We start from the raw sequence: 15,822 nt of genomic DNA, 5'->3' as shown, positions 1-15,822 counted from the left end.
CCAATTAAATTGAAGTGCAAAGATCTGGCAGCATACAGGTGGTCCAAGAATCCCAGGATAGCCATCAGGGCCTGGAAATCCAACAGCTCCTCTAGTTCCATTACAGCCATCTAGGCCAGGTGGACCTCTGGGGCCTGGCTGTCCAGGGTGGCCCTGTTCAAATAGAAAAGAAAGGATTATGTCAGCCACAGGATTGTCAATTAATCCAAAAGGCTCTACAGTGAGAAAAGTCAAGAATCCTGCTAAACTCTTGGCTCTTTGTCTATTTGCTTAACCCCACCACATATGTTCTCATATCTTTCTTTTAGACTCAAGTACATGTGTCTAATCGCAGCTCAAAGATACCTCTTCTCAAAGGATCAATACTTTTAATAGGATTCAAGCTGAAACTAAAGGGATCAAGCACAAACAGATGGAATATATAAGGTTCTATAAGTTCACATTCCCTGAGTACAAAGATGTACTAAAGTGGAGCTTAGCAGTCTGGCAGCTGAACTGCTCCCAACAGGAATGATGCCAGGCTGTGGGAATCCTTTGACCAGACAGATCCTGGGAAGCCTGGCATGATTTCTCTATTCGAAGCTCTGCATGGGAACTGATGCTGGACTTTGGTCTTCAGAGCAGCAGCAGTTTCCACAGTGCCTCCTCTCCTGAAATCTGCTTGGCTCAAAATAAGCAAGTCCTGCAAGAACCACACTTTCAATTTCATTTAATGAAAATCACATTTCAGGTTACTGCCTCATTTAGGGAACTGTATCTTCTCTTCAGGAAGAGATTCTGGGAGTCTTCACTGGGAGACTCAGGATGCAGATTGGAGCAAGAGGAGACAGAGCACAGAATATTTATTTCCCCCATGCCCTTGTACACTGGCTATATTTCTGGCACTAGCCACATTTCTCTAAATTCTTAGGTCCTCTTGGGCAACAGCTATTTCATGGTTCCAGGTCTCATTGGGTTCCAGTACTACAATTTCATTTTTCCTCTTTGGATCTACGCTGTTAATCGCTTTGAGTTAGTTCATTTGCCATCTATTGTTTATCTTAATCCCTCCCACATCCTTTAAGTATACTCTTTATTCAATCTACTCAGTTAAATTCTTGGGTGTACTGCCTTCTTCTTGCTGGGGTAACCAGTCATGACCACTGTAAATTGTCCCAGTGGAACTTCCTAGGGGTTATCTCTCAGCTGGGTAACAAGAATAAGTTAAGGCAAAACAGGCTGGTGCAGGAGTCTTCCTTATTCCTGAGATTTTTGATTCTGTTTAATAACAAATCCTTTCCCTTTGCCTGGATTCTCACTCTTTGGTATCTTCATTTTTCACTTGGGCTCATTCCTTTGATAGTTTTGTCACCTAAATTCCTAATATCTCTTACCTGCAGGATTCTAAGGTTATCTGTTCACTCTTTTTTACATTAGTGGAATTCTCGAGAATTGAAATCTGATCTCGAACTCAGACTTTCCAGCCCTTTCTCATCCAGCTGATACTATGGGATGGTAGACAATACACATTTTGAGCCATTCAGAATTGTGCTCTAATGTTAGCTTTGCCTCTTTCCAGCTGAATGAAGCTTCAGTTCCTTCATCTCTACTGTGGAGCTGAATAACACCTACTTTATAGGGTTGCTGTCAAATGCCTACCCTATTGCATTCTGGTCAAAATCAAGTGGGATTAGATTTACTAAGTAGGAGTTCAATAAATGGTAAGTTTTCTCCCAGATAAGTCAGCAAGGGTAAGCACAAGGCCAAGTTCAACCTTCCTCTTGATTTTCAGGGCCACAGAATTTCCGGCACTTTGCTGTTTCTGGTTATAAGTGATGACTTTACATATGTGTGTGACAGTTTTCTAAGAGAGTGAGTGTAGCTCACTGTAGGCCTCCAGAGCCTCTTCCTTTTGAGGAAGGAAGCCTTAGTTCAATGTAGCCATAAGGGACTGAGTACACAGACTAGGAATACTTACTGTATTTCAGAAAAACAGTGTTCCTCAGAACCCAGTTTCAAAGTTCCCACTTAGTGAGTGGTATGTGTCCACTTTGGGTATATAAATCTAGTGTGCTCATTTATAAGCCTCTATGCAGGGCAATGTTTGAGGTTGACTCCATGGGAAAAGATAAACATAATCTGCAAAGAACAACTTGAAAACCTCTGCTCTTCCCAACTTATTTGAACTGCAAGCATTTGACAAATGTACATTTGTTATTGGTACCAACAGCCCCAATTCACAGTTGAGACATCATTAAAAGCCACAGCCCCTACTATCCTCAGTCTACATTGTTCTGATATGGAAAATCTTGATGAATGCTTGTTTGTTCATTCTCTCCACTGGTTGTTGTGCCCCTTGATGCAAAGATTCAGGTTATCATGAAATTATTACTCACCCATTCAAGTTGAAATTGTCTACATGACAACAAAGATGGAGTTTTGGGACTCAAACCAGTGACACATAAGTTAATGATCAGCCTATATTAAAAAAGGAACCAGATCCATGCATTGATCCAGTTTAGTAAGTTGTGTTGCAGAAGCTGATGGTTTCAGTCAAATTGCTTAATAAGTTGTTAAAAGTTGAAAAAAAAATAGTCTGACTGGGCCTATGGTATCTTTGTTTTCCTCTGTCTGAGGGAGTGACGCCAGTCTGAGAATTATTGCTCAAAAAAAAAAAAATAGGCCCTAGAGGTTGGAGTCAGTCCTCTAAATCTTGTTAGATATCCAGAGGGATGCTGAACTCAACTGTAGGCCTCCAGAGCCTCTGGGAGGAGCAGAAGATTTAATCTGTGCTCTCAGGAAGCTATGAGACTATCACACAGGACAAGCAATAACTACCATTGGGCTGTATGTAATAAGAAGCTAGAGTATGTGAGGCATTGAGCAAGGCCTCCTGGGACCTTAGAGATGGAAGGAAGAGGCAAGTACTGAACAAAAGATGCTCAATACATACTTTTTAAATAGCTAGAAGAGAGGAAAAAATAAGGAAGAAGGATTTCATGGAGTAATGAAGCTTGAGACCTGTAGCTAAAGATTTCAAAAGTCAACAGAAAACATAGACAAGCTTTAGTCAAGGGAAGGACCAAGGGAGTGGCAGTGAAAACTGGGGGCAGCAAACTTACTGGGGGAGTATGGACAGCTGTGACTCTTTCTCCCAAGTAATGAAGACCCAAAGAGAAGTGATCAACTCCTGCAAGCTCTAGAGCTCTTTTGATTACAAGTTGAAGGCAGAAGTGTCCAGCTGGACCTGGGGACAGGTTCCAACTCTGATTTGGAAGTAGTGTGGGCCTCATATGATTTACTTTATTTTACCTACCATTAAAAAGAGACCGCAGGAGGAAGGGTGTGTTAACACTTCAAGCTCCAAATCCTCCACTCATCTCTGTCAAAGCCAGGTCTATAGGATGAATGGGAGAGGCTGCTTCCATTTTTCTAGTTTCTCTTACCCTTGGTTCCAAGAAGGTACAAACTCTGACTGGCTAAAGTGACGATAGGAACACAGCCATAAGAAAATGCCAGGAGATGCCATGAAAGGATGGCCATTCCCATCCACTTTGTTTTCCCACTGGCCCACTTCTGGGCATTTTTCAGACTCTGAAGTTAAATAGAATGCAGAAATGTGAGAGTTGACTTGTTGATATGTATAACAAATACAAGACAAGAGAACCTTCTGTTCTCCAAATCCACAAATGTCTATTAGATCTTGGGAGAAAATGGACCAGATGATAATATCTCTGAGGTCATAGCTATAGCCAAATGTTTCCTTTATATCCCCACAGTATAGTCCTAGCACATAGCAGATGATCATGAAATTCTTACAGGTTAAGACAAAGAGATCTGCAATCCTTTCATTAATACTAGATTATGTAGCATAACAAAAGAAACTCTTAAGTCTAGGACTCCCAAAGCATGTTTTGATATCAATTGGAACTCCTTGAATTTGTTGGAAGTATGAAGGCAGAATCCAGGGCCCCTTCAAATGGAGGAGCTTCACTTTTTCTTTTTTGTTTGATATACTGAGCTTTCTGCACAAGATCTGGTCCTCTCTTAAAGAAGACTGAAAATCACTGCACTAGACAAACAGCCCAGGCTGGGGTTTGAATAGAGAGAAAAGTGACTATGGGCAAAACCAAAATGTGGTAGCCAGTAAGTTCCAAAACACAATACAGTAGGATTTTAAAGGCTGAGGAAATGTTACCATGGAATCTCCAGCGGTGGGTTAAGTGGAGATATAGGACAAAAATGGAGCAACTACAGGATTGGGTTGGATGGAATGGAGAAAGATATATCTGCAAGCTCCCAACCCACTACTTTTATGTAGCAAAGCAGTGTATGCCAAGAGTCTATGTCCAAGTGATCTTTGGAATAGTCACTTTATAAAATCTAAAGGGAAAGTCACTCTGAAATGAAGTAAGGCTGAAAAGAATAAAATACTGAGACAAAATATATCAAGATATCATTAAGGCGGGGGTTGTGGCTCAGTGGTAGAGCACTCGCCTAGCACATGCCAGTCATTGGGTTCAATCCTCAACACCACATAAAAATAAATAAATAAAATAAAGATATAAAAAAAGATATCATTAAGGATTTTTTCTAATTTGCATATACCTTCGCAATCCTCCTATAACAAGCATGTATATGCTCTAATATGGCTCAGCCTCTGTACCTTAGAAACAGTCCCTCATCTCCAATGAAAGCTTCCCTCAACTTACAAGACCTTACCCATTTGGGCTAAAATATGGATGATTTCTTATGGATGCATATGCCCCTCTACCCCTCAGCAGTCTGACTTAGGGCTTCCTATACTCGAGTACATGGGTAACTGTGACCACTGCCCTTCCAATTTCACCACACACATCTCAATATTTGACCCTAAGCATGCTTGCATACTACAAGATGTTGCTAAGGCCAAAGTACCCCAGCTGTGAAGTAGAACCTATAGGATGATATTAAAAATGCATCTGTGGACACTTACCGGAATTCCATTGATGCCAAGAAAGCCAGGAACTCCCATGGGACCCTTAAAAAAAGGAGTAAGCAGATGAATGTAAGAGACAATCCCATTTATGGAGTGGGGCATACTGGGGATTGAACTCAGGAGCACTTGACCCCTGAGTCACATCCTTAGCCCTATTTTGTATTTTATTTAGAGACAGGGTCTCACTGAGTTGTTGAGGCTGGCTTTGAACTCATGATCCTCCTGTCTCAGCCTCCCAAGCCTCTGGGATTACAGTCATGGAATTCAATTGATATCTGCTAGATTTGGTAGGTTTGTTTACGTGATTCAAATACCTAAGTTGTTAAGAAATGCTTTGTATTTCCCTCTCCACATTGTGTGGCCTTGTTCCCTACTTCAGTGCTAAGTGATCACTTGCTTTCACCTAAGGCCTTGGATGTGTCTGTGTTCTGAGATGAGTTATCATCCTTATGCAGTATAGTGTTAAACTTTAAAATTAAGGCCAAATATCACATGCTGCTTTGACATCTGGAGAAACCCAGGAGGGCTTCGAGAGGCCTAACCATGAGTTCCCTCCCCACCTGCTCTTTCAGATAAAGTCCTGTAGCCAAACCACCCTCTTTATCAAATGGACCAGGTGCAGTTTCTGCTTATCCCTGAATAGCTGCTGCAATACCCTGCTGGACCACTGAATTATTCAAACAAGTCAAATCACGTCATCCTTCAGGAACCGGGGCTCTTGATACATAAAGTCTGAGACCTCCCACAGCCTCTTAGTTCAGTCTTCTTGAGCACAATCACTGTGTGGTCTTGCATGGTGTGCGATGTCCTCCTCCCTTGAGCTGTGAGTCTATATAAGTAATAAACTGCTATCAACCTCATCTGTCCAGTATTAGGTGTCGTGTCTTCAGCCATTCCCATTATTTTAGTGTGAGAATCCCTCCCTCACCAACTGGGTTAATAGGAGGTAATTAAACTAGGCAGGGAACATAAACTTAGTTGCTAAACTCAGCTGGCCTGCCACCATGATATTATCACTCTCCTTTCTTGTAGTTTTCCCCTCTATTTCTGGCCCAAATTGCTTCCAAACCTTCTGAGCTCTTGCCTCCCAGTCTCTTTTCTGGGGTTCTTGTTCTCTAGTATCTGGCTGAATGGACTTCTGATCTGTGCCCAGTTCCAACGAACATGATTTCTCACCACAGTGAGTCCACTTGTCTGGCAAATAGGTAATAATGTACTTTACAGTTTGCTTGCCCATGAGAGTCTCTCCAGAAATTGGCTGAACCACCAGCAGTATATCACCCATCTCCTCTTTTTTAAGTTTTAGTTGTAGATAGACACAATACCTTTATTTTATTTATTTATTTTTATGTGATGCTGAGGATCAAACCCAGTGCCTCCACTTGCTAGGCAAGCGCTCTATCACTAAGCCAGAACCCCAGCCCCCATCTCATCTCTTATTAAAGTATGTAGCTGGACACTGAAGAAATTCACTAAGTATTATTCCCAAAATTGAGCCGAAGTGAGATTGACAATTTTTGGTCTTAATGCTTATGATCCATGCATCACAGGAAAAGCAAGCTTTGGTGATCTTACCTTATCTCCTTTTGGTCCATATGGTCCCAGAGGGCCTGGGGAGCCCTTTTCCCCTTTCAATCCTGATAAACCAGTAGGGCCAGCAAAGCCTTCAGGACCTGTGGGACCTTGAAATCCAATTGGTCCAGGTCCCCCCTAAGAGACGGACAGAAGGAGTGCAATTAGTCAATACAGAACTCAACATCAACACTTTCCATTTTCCCATGCACAAAGAACACTGTCACCACTTCATTAAATAATTTTGGCTTACAGATCTCTGAGGCATGCCAAAGTTCCAGACATGGATCAGAAAAAGGCTATTTTAGGGCTGCTAAGCTTATTTGGATAGAACACATTTTATAAGCTCATTTAATAAGATTCATGTGCACCAAGATCCTTCAACTTTGTACTTCTTAGGAGATTAGTTATTCAGGCTGGATAATATTGTCTTCTTCCCAGTGAATGCCAGACCATCCATCAGATTGTCAAAATAGTGAAAGAACAGAACACCAGAGAACATTGTGGCATTTTTAAACTCACATCCAAATGGCCAGCCACAAGCTTGCAGTGAAGTTTGGAAATGGCCATGCTTAAAGAATACTGCCCCAGGGGGGCAGGTAGGGGAGAATCTAAAAACCTCTGAGTTGACCAACCTGTCAGAATTCATCTTTGGCTGATCCCAGGATCCAAATTGCTGTACCTGGCAACAGATACTTACAGGGAAAACACAACAAACACACACACACACACACACACACACACACGTACTGTTTACTTGCTCTTCCTATTCTCCCTCCTTTCCTCTCCCCCCAATCTGAACAGTGTTGAATGTGTAAAATGCAAGGAGCCTGTGAATATCTATTAAGCATCAATTATGGTAGCAAGAGAGAGCAGCCTGAGGATTTTGAATGCCCTGGTTATAAAATGTCTGTAACAATTAAGTCTGAGAGTTCAGGCTGACATTTTAAAGCAGACTGAGACTGAGAATTAACCCCAGTGGGTACAATACAGGCAGCCTGGACTATCATTTAGAACAAATCCCAGTAGGGACTGAATTTTCTTGGCAGAAAAATGAAAACCATTAGTAATGTGCATTACCTCTCAGAAAACACAACACCATATCAGGTAGAGAGCTTATTTTCATAAATGCTCCATCTCCACCTCTCGGCCTCTTTACTGACTGTCTGCAATTTCCTACAAATCTGTGACAAACTCTGGCAAAAGTCCTTTAATCATACCCTTTACTATTAATGTTCAAGGTTTATCTTTTTTACAGGGCTCCAAAGAGGACGGATGCCTTATGCAGTGTCTAGAGTCACAAACTGGAGATACAAGTAGCCAACAGCTGTGTTGGTCCTTTGGAGTATAATTTTTGATGTCAATCAAGCCCGTGAAGACTTAGGACTCATGAAAAGAAGTAAAAGCCACTCTGCCCAAGGAGATGCATTTCTCTGGGGCACCACCTACCACTCAACCTTTCACAAACCCAATATACAGGCTACAAAGGGTGGTAGGCTAAAAACTGTCTAATAGGGTTGCTTCTGAGAATGAAGAAGATAGGAGGTTAGTGTTCACTCTTGAGGATGTTACCTCCCATCACTGGAATTTTGTTTACAGTGATTCTGTTATTTACTATTGTAATTTCCATACAATCGATATGTGTGTATAAGGAGAAAAAAAATCTCTGTCAAAAAATCAATTGATGATACATGTGTGCATCTATTTCTAGGCTTTATTCTGTTTACATGTACTTTTATGCCAAAACCACACTTGTATTATTACTATAGTTTTCTAATAAACTTCCTTTCCAATCTGTAAAGGGGGGGGGAGGGAGAGGGAGAGCGAGAGGGAGAGGGAGAGAGAGAAATACTTTAAAACAATTATGTTGGGATGCTGCTAAGAATGGGCAAAGAAGTCAAAATCTGGGTTCCAAGAGTACTGTACACAAAACCATCACAAACAGTACAGGTCTGGAACACAGCACAAGTACTGCAGGAACACAGGAGAGACTGGCCACAGATGTTTGAGGAATGCTTACATTTGGCCTATGGCTGGGGGAAGTCATGAGCCACATCTGGATGGCCAAAAGGGCCCAGCCAAAGTGGGCCTGGAAAGCCAGGCAAGAAAGTTAGAGAGTTGATGTGGTAGGACATAGGGAACTATCTGGGAAGAAAGCAGTGTTCAGGGCTGAAAGTCATCAAGGAGCATTCTGGAGAACATGTGTGTGTCAGCAGGAGGCCAGGGCAGCCTGCCTGAGGCTGGAACAAGGGAGGCAGATAAGAACCAGCTGTTGGGGAGGAGAACTCTGCTTGGAGGGAGGATGGGATCAGGATGGGCTTGCTGAGGTCATGTTATTACTAGCAGAGAAGACCCAGTCAGGGCACTGAATGCTTGACCCAAATCTGAGTCTTGCCAAAAGTTTTCCCACATCAAGGGAGGTGAGGGGGAAAACATGATAAACCATTGAGTGCCTACTGAGAGTGGGCCCAATTCCCATCCTTCTCACACCATTAGAGGAGCTTGAGCAGTGCCCAATATAGGCACAAGGACTGGCACACCCCACCTCCACTCCTTTGCCTTTGAGAACACCAGGGCAACACCCAGGGCAAACAAGGAGACATATGGATGAGGTGATTCTAGGGCTATACTTAACAGGAACTCTGATTGCAACCAGCAGAGGCAGGGGTCCATGGCCTGCTTCCTTTTCCTTGGCTGGGTGGGCATGCTAAATTTGTTGATGCCTCTGTTCCATTCACAAAGATGAAAGTGAGTTTCTTAATGACCTCATGAGGGCTGGGGTGGTGGTTTCCTGGTAGAGTACTTGCTTAGCATGTGTGAGGCATGGGATTTGATTTTCAGTACCGCCTATACATAAATAAAATAAAGGTCCATGGACAACTAAAATAATATTTTTTAAAAAAGACCTCATGAATATTTTTTTTTAGTTCCAACTCTTTTATCAAAGAGGCATTTGAAAAGGTACCGCTTGGAGAAACATGGACTTCTAGGCTGACCCCCAGGTTTTTAGAATGGTGGGCATGTGAGCAGGCAAGCTTCAAACCTGTCAGATTGACTTCAGAACTAGAAGCAGGGCTTGTGGCATATGCTGAGGCTCCTGAGGCACTATTCCTCTTGAAATCCCTCCTCAGTGTGGTGCCAGGCCCTTCTGAAGTCTGGAACCATAGGATATGATCATGACAAGGAGCCTTCCCACCCACTGAAGTCCTCTCTTATAGTGTGGCACACAGTACCACCAACAAAGAAAAATGGTTTGTTTTGCAGTCATCTCTTGATAAGATTACTCTGTGGCTCATCACGGTTTGGTCTTTTTTGCTCATCTCCAATGCACACAGTTTCTGTCCTAGTACCCAATGTACTGTTGAAGCTTAGTACTAAATCAGTGATGGATTGTTTTTTTTTTTTTTTTTTTTTTTTCCCTCTAGACACTATCAGTGACATTTTTCCTAGTGGCCAGCAGAGGTCAGTGTGAGAACACAGAGAATACAGATAAGCAGGTGGGTGGGTGGGCCTCTCCCACTACAGAGAAAAAGAAATCAAACCAGTGTCAGAGAAGTCACAGAATGTTTGAGCAGAGAAGGCCCTTGGAGACTATTCAATCCAGGGTTTACTTTATACATGGGGTGGTGGAAGGAGGCTAAGAGAAGAGGAAGGACTTGTTTAGGTCACATAATTAGTGGGAACAGTGTAGAGCTTAAACTAGACCGCCTGCTGCCAGTGGATGGCTCTTGCCTGTTTGCCAATGGCAGATGTCCTAGGGGGTCCATCAGGCTGCCCCCCCTTGCCCTGGGTCCACCCCTGGGACTGTCCCCATCAGTAGGCTGCAGCAGCCAGATGCTCACACATCATTTCTCTCTTCCTAACCCTGATCATTTCACAGAACCAATCTGAAACATCATCACTGTTTGGACTGCTAGCAGAATTTCAATAGGCTTGGACCAATGCCCTGCCCTGATACATGTCATTTATTTTGGCAAATAGATCCAGACAGGGCAGAAGGGACTCCTCCAAGTCTTTCCAACAAGCTCTCCCTCCTCCATCTGCTCAGGATTTTAAATATGCACATCAGGGACTAATTCTCAAGGGAATGGCTTGGGATTTGTGCCTAAGGCCAGGGACTACAGGTCCACAACCACAGTCCAAGCCGGACGCCTCCTCCTGGCTATGGGCTGGGGACAGTGTGCATTTTAAGATTGCCTTTGATCAGACCCAGACAATTGGGTAAAGGACCCAGAAATGGAGCTGTTTATAAAGTAGTACACATATGCAGAAATAGCATCCAGGAACCTTAAAAGCGCATTTCTCAGACTAGGTAGAACTTCGAAAACTGATGGAGGTGGCTGACCTTTCATAATGTGCCCCCCTTTGGCCCTTTTTATCCATCCCTCAAGATTCCAGTGTTCCTCTCCCATAAAATTAAACTTTGTTCTTAAGGAAGAATCTGAAATTCATTCCCACCAGCCCATAAATGACTGACAAATTAGAGCTTCAGTTTTCCCAGGGGATTTGTAGTTAATGGTGAGCAAAATGTTAAGTCAGGGGATGCACGGTATATTTATGAAGCAGGGATCTTGCATATGATTACTGTGAGTTAATGAATGGAAAACACCTGAAACATAGAACAAAAGTATTGGTTCCCTATCCCCTTTAGGTATCATGATGGTAAAATGGAGAAGTTAGGATTGAGTACTCAATGCCCATTTTGTAAGTTTAGCTGAGAGATGCACAGACATTATTGAGACACCATCTTTGGGGCAGAAATGTGTGACTGGGAATGAAGGACTATGTATGCTGTCACCCCACATCTGTGGGGGCAATTCCCCTCTTATTGAGGTATGCTGTCCTGGTTCTTCTGGGTACTTGGATCCTCAGTGTGCTCATTCTCCTAAAGGGACCTCATCTATATGCTAAGGACTCCCCAGATCTGAACCTCCAGCCTAGATTTCTCTTCTGAGTGTACCAGATCCTTATAGCCAATGGCTTATGAGACCTCTCCATCTGCAGATTCTGTCTCAACTCAACATGATCAAAACAGAACTCACTGTCATTATCCTTAACCTTATTCCCCAGACCAACTCCTTTCTCTCAAGTTACTGGAGTGAACTCAGTATATGGCACCATCCATTAAGTTGACTGAGCCAGAAATTCAGGGATCCTCCATCGCAGCTCGCTATACCTTGGCTCCTACCCACATCCAATCCATTAGCAAGCACTGTCAATTCAACTTTCAAAATATAATGCAAATCTATACATTTATCTTCAGATGCTTTTAATTCAGGTCTTCCTCATCTCTCTCTCCTAGAGTGTTGCCACAGCCTCCCAACTGGCCTACCATCCTTCAGTCTCGCATTATTCTTTCTAGTATCCTAGCTTTTCTGTATATGTCTCTGCTCTCCTGTAGAGCTCCTATGTGCTGAGAGCCATAGCCTAGTCCGAATGATGCATGGCATTTTTGCCAGAACAGAGTGGTTGAGAGGTGACACCAGCAAGCCATTGAGATGATAATGGTTTTGTTAAGCTGTGTATATTAGACCCCTGCTGTCCACCTCAGCCTGCTACTTTGGAGTTCTCGCGGGGATTCCCAGAGAGTTCCCATTGGTTGGGGAAGTGCTGGAGGAGGGATTTCCGGTTGGTGGTTCCTGGAGGAGCCGCGTGGCGTTCGGGGGAGTTCCTGGGAAGCGTATGTGGAGTGTGCTGGTGGAGTTCAGAAATAAAGTTTGTTCCTGCTTCAGTGGCTCGTGATTTGTGCCCAGCCAGACTGCGGCACCTTTGTATCCTTCAGGTTCCATAAAAGATATCAGCTCTTTCAGGGAGCTTTCCATGATTGCTTCTACCCAACAGCATGCCTAGGTTGCCTGTGTATGTGTTGATATCTCCAATAGACTGAGCTCCTTGATGACAGGACCCATGCCTGACTCCTCACTGCATTGCTTGTGCTACACACAGCGGGCATTCAGTAAATGTTTTCTGAATGAATGAAATGATTCAATGAATATACACACTGAAAAGTGCATTGAAGAAACATCTGCTCATAGGACCACAGAAAAGAGAGCTGCATAAGCGTTGGGAAGTCATCCAGTTGAGGATGGAGAAACCGAAGCCCAGAAAGAAAAGGGACTTGCCCAAGTTCTTAGAGTATCAACTCTCCATATTTTTTCCTCATTTTAAAAAGTTGGTGCATTATAGTTGTACTTATTGATGGGATTTGTTGTTGTATATTCGTACATGCACACTATATAACAATATAATTTGGCCAATATAACTGCCAGCATTTTCCCACTTCTCTCTCTACCTCCCACCCCTTTCCTCTACTGATCTCCCTTTGATTTTTCAGGAGATCCACTCCCACTTTTGTTTTCCTTTTTCCTCTCTAGCGTTTGCATATGAGTCAAAACATATAACCCTTAACCTTCTGTCAACCCTATACTTTATATTCTTTATTTTTCCTTTTTAGTTATACATGACAGTAGAATGTAGTTTGGCAGATTATACATGCATAGAGTATAACTTATTCTATTTAGGATCCCACTCTTGTAGTTTTAGATGATGTGGAGTTACCCTGGTCATGTATTCAGATAAAAGGCTGGAAAATTATGTCTGATTAATTATACTGTTCTTCCTATTCCCCTTTCCCTCCCTTCCATTTACCTGCAAATGCCATAATTTCATTCTTCTTTAGGACTGAGTAATATTCCACTGGATGTATATGTGTGTGTATACGTGTGTGTGTATATATATAATTTTCTTTATTCATTCATCTGTTGAAGGACACCTAGGTTGTTTCCATAACTTGGCTATTATGAGTTGAGCTGCTATAAACATTGATGTGGCTGTGTCACTACAGTATGCTGTTTTAAAGTCCTTTGGGTATGTAATAAGAAGTGGGATAACCAGGTCAAATGGTGGTTTCATTCCAAATTTTCTAAGGAATCTCCATATTATTTTCCATAGAGTCAACACTACACTTTTAAAAACACAGTACCATGGTATCTTTTAGAAAATTTAAAGACAGAAATGGTCCATATGTAATGTAATTTCTGGGCATTCTCCACCCTCTGAAATCTCTGAGTGAAATAACTTTGGTTCTTATTTGGATTGATGTCTATCCATTCAACAATTACTTATTTACTAACTGATATGTAAAAGACTTTGTGGTTAAGATGGTGGGTAAGAGATAGTTTCTGCATTTGTGGAGGTTATTGTCTCACAATCCATTGAACGAGATGTTCATACATACACATCTGCATAAATTATTTCATGTCCACTGTAACTCTACATCATATACAACCAGAAGAATGAGAAGGTATAGTCCATTTAAGTATAATGTGTCAAAGTGCATTCTACTGCCATGTATAACTAATTAGAACAAATAGAAAAAAGAAAGGGATATATATGCCCATCCTCAACCTAATTCAACGCTTTTCATTTTGACCTGAGTTCTGTGCTAGATATGTATGCTTGTTGGTAAAGATAAGATTATATTATAAGAAGTAATTGGAGGGACTGGGGTTGTGGCTCAGTGGTAGAGCACTCGCCTCACATGTTTTAGGCCCTGGGTTGGATCCTCAGCACCACATAAAAATAAGTATATAAAATAAAGGTATTGGATCCAATTACAACTAAAAAAAATAAATATTTAAAAAAAGAATTGGTTGTAATATGATGTATTAAGAACTATGTAATGTTATGAACGACCAATTAAAAAAATAAAATAAAAAAAATAAAAAAAGAATTGGAGATGAAGTCATGAGCAATGAATTTTAAAAATTGTACTGTATACACCATAATTCAAGAGGAATTCAGGGATATGTGAGCTCACAAGAGGACAGAGAAGTAAGGAAAAGGCTAACAACATGTTAGGGAATGCATTCCAAATATAGAGAATTGTGGGAATTAATAAATTGTGTAAGCAACGAATAGTTAGAAGCCTAGGCCTGGCAAGAGCTGAGGTAGCATCTCAAATAATCAGTGAGAAAGGGCAGGAGATGCTAACCTGCAAAAACTTCTGGGTGCTGGGGTGCTTGCCCTGGTTCATTAGCTATGTTTCATTTGGCTCTCAATTTAGTTCAGAATTTAATGAGTCAGCTTGGCATAGTAGCTAAGAGGATAAGATTCTGAGTCAGAAAGTTCTGGATTCAAAATCCGTTTTTACCACTGTAAGACTTTGGGATGTAGGACAACTTTAGTTTTCTATTCTATCCAATAAAGAATAATATTAGTGTCTACCTCAGAGGGTAATTATAAGAATTAAATGATATAATTTGTGTAAACCATGATTTTCACTCCTTTGTATGCATATAAAACACCTGAAGATAATGTTAAAAGACAGATGGCTTGGCCTCACCCCCAGAGTTTCAGATTCAGTAGGTGTGGTTGGATCTAAGAATTTGCATATTTATTGAGTTCCCAGGTGGTACTGATGCTACAAGGTTGAGACCAAACTTGGAAAGACTCTGCTAAAAATCATTTAGCATGTTACCTAGCATAGAATAAATGTACAGTGAAAGTTACTTGTTATTGACGTATTTTTCTTATTTAGGAAATGATTGTGGCTTGTGCAGTTTTGGGATTCACAATTCAGCATTCCTTTCTTTTTTGTTATCGAGTAATGAACCTGGCACCTGCAGCCCTTTGAGTTGCTTAGGGCTTCGCTAAGTTGCTGAAGCTGAGTTTAAACTCATGACCCTCCTGCTTCAGCCTTCCAGCCACTGGGATTACTCAGTATTCCTTTTTCACTATGGTTTAAGGCATCTCCCCTTCTTTCTCCTTATGGCACTCAGGAGGAAGGGCATGTATAGGAGAACAAGACCAGAGACAGGAAAATCATTGAGGCAGCTGTGACATTCTGGAGAGAAATAACACTGACCTGGATTAGGTTCATGACTATAGAGACAAGGGAGAAAACAGATTTCAGAGACTTTACTTTAAAAGACTTAGTGTTAGATTGGAATCAATGGGTAAAATTGAGGAAGATGCAGCAGAGCACGGTGGCATACTCCTGTAATCTCAGCAGCTCAGGAGGCTGAGGCAGAAGAATCATGAGTTCAAAGCCAACCTCAGTAAATTTGTGAGGCCCTAAGCAACTTATGGACACCCTGTTTCAAAAAATAAAAAGGGCTGGCGATGGGCTGGGGTTGTGGCTCAGTGGTAGCATACTTCCTAGCATGTGTGAGGCACTAGGTTTGTTTCTCAGAACCACATAAAAATAAATAAATAAAGGTTCATCCACAACTAAAAAATATATATATATATATATATTTTTTAAAAAAAAGGTTGGGAATGTGGCTCTGTTG

General features: G+C 41.7%; 1 protein-coding gene across 1 annotated transcript in view; it reads right to left on the bottom strand.

Annotated features, from left to right (window-relative positions):
* Positions 1 to 7,099, bottom strand: part of Col4a6 (collagen type IV alpha 6 chain) — a 66,405-nt gene extending 59,306 nt beyond the window's left edge. Inside the window, exons 1-4 of the mRNA XM_077793616.1 lie at positions 7,052 to 7,099; positions 6,533 to 6,667; positions 4,955 to 4,999; positions 37 to 153 (exon numbers count right to left, since the gene is read on the bottom strand). Coding sequence (XP_077649742.1) covers positions 37 to 153; positions 4,955 to 4,999; positions 6,533 to 6,667; positions 7,052 to 7,099 — 345 coding nt within the window. The remainder of the gene's footprint in view (positions 1 to 36; positions 154 to 4,954; positions 5,000 to 6,532; positions 6,668 to 7,051) is intronic.
* Between the last annotated feature and the right edge of the window lie 8,723 nt (positions 7,100 to 15,822).

The sequence above is a fragment of the Urocitellus parryii genome, chromosome X, assembly GCF_045843805.1.
Source record: "Urocitellus parryii isolate mUroPar1 chromosome X, mUroPar1.hap1, whole genome shotgun sequence".
NCBI classification, from domain to species: Eukaryota; Metazoa; Chordata; class Mammalia; order Rodentia; family Sciuridae; genus Urocitellus; species Urocitellus parryii.
The sequence above is the reverse complement of the archived record's forward strand: the minus strand, read 5'-3'. Positions and strand labels throughout refer to the sequence as shown.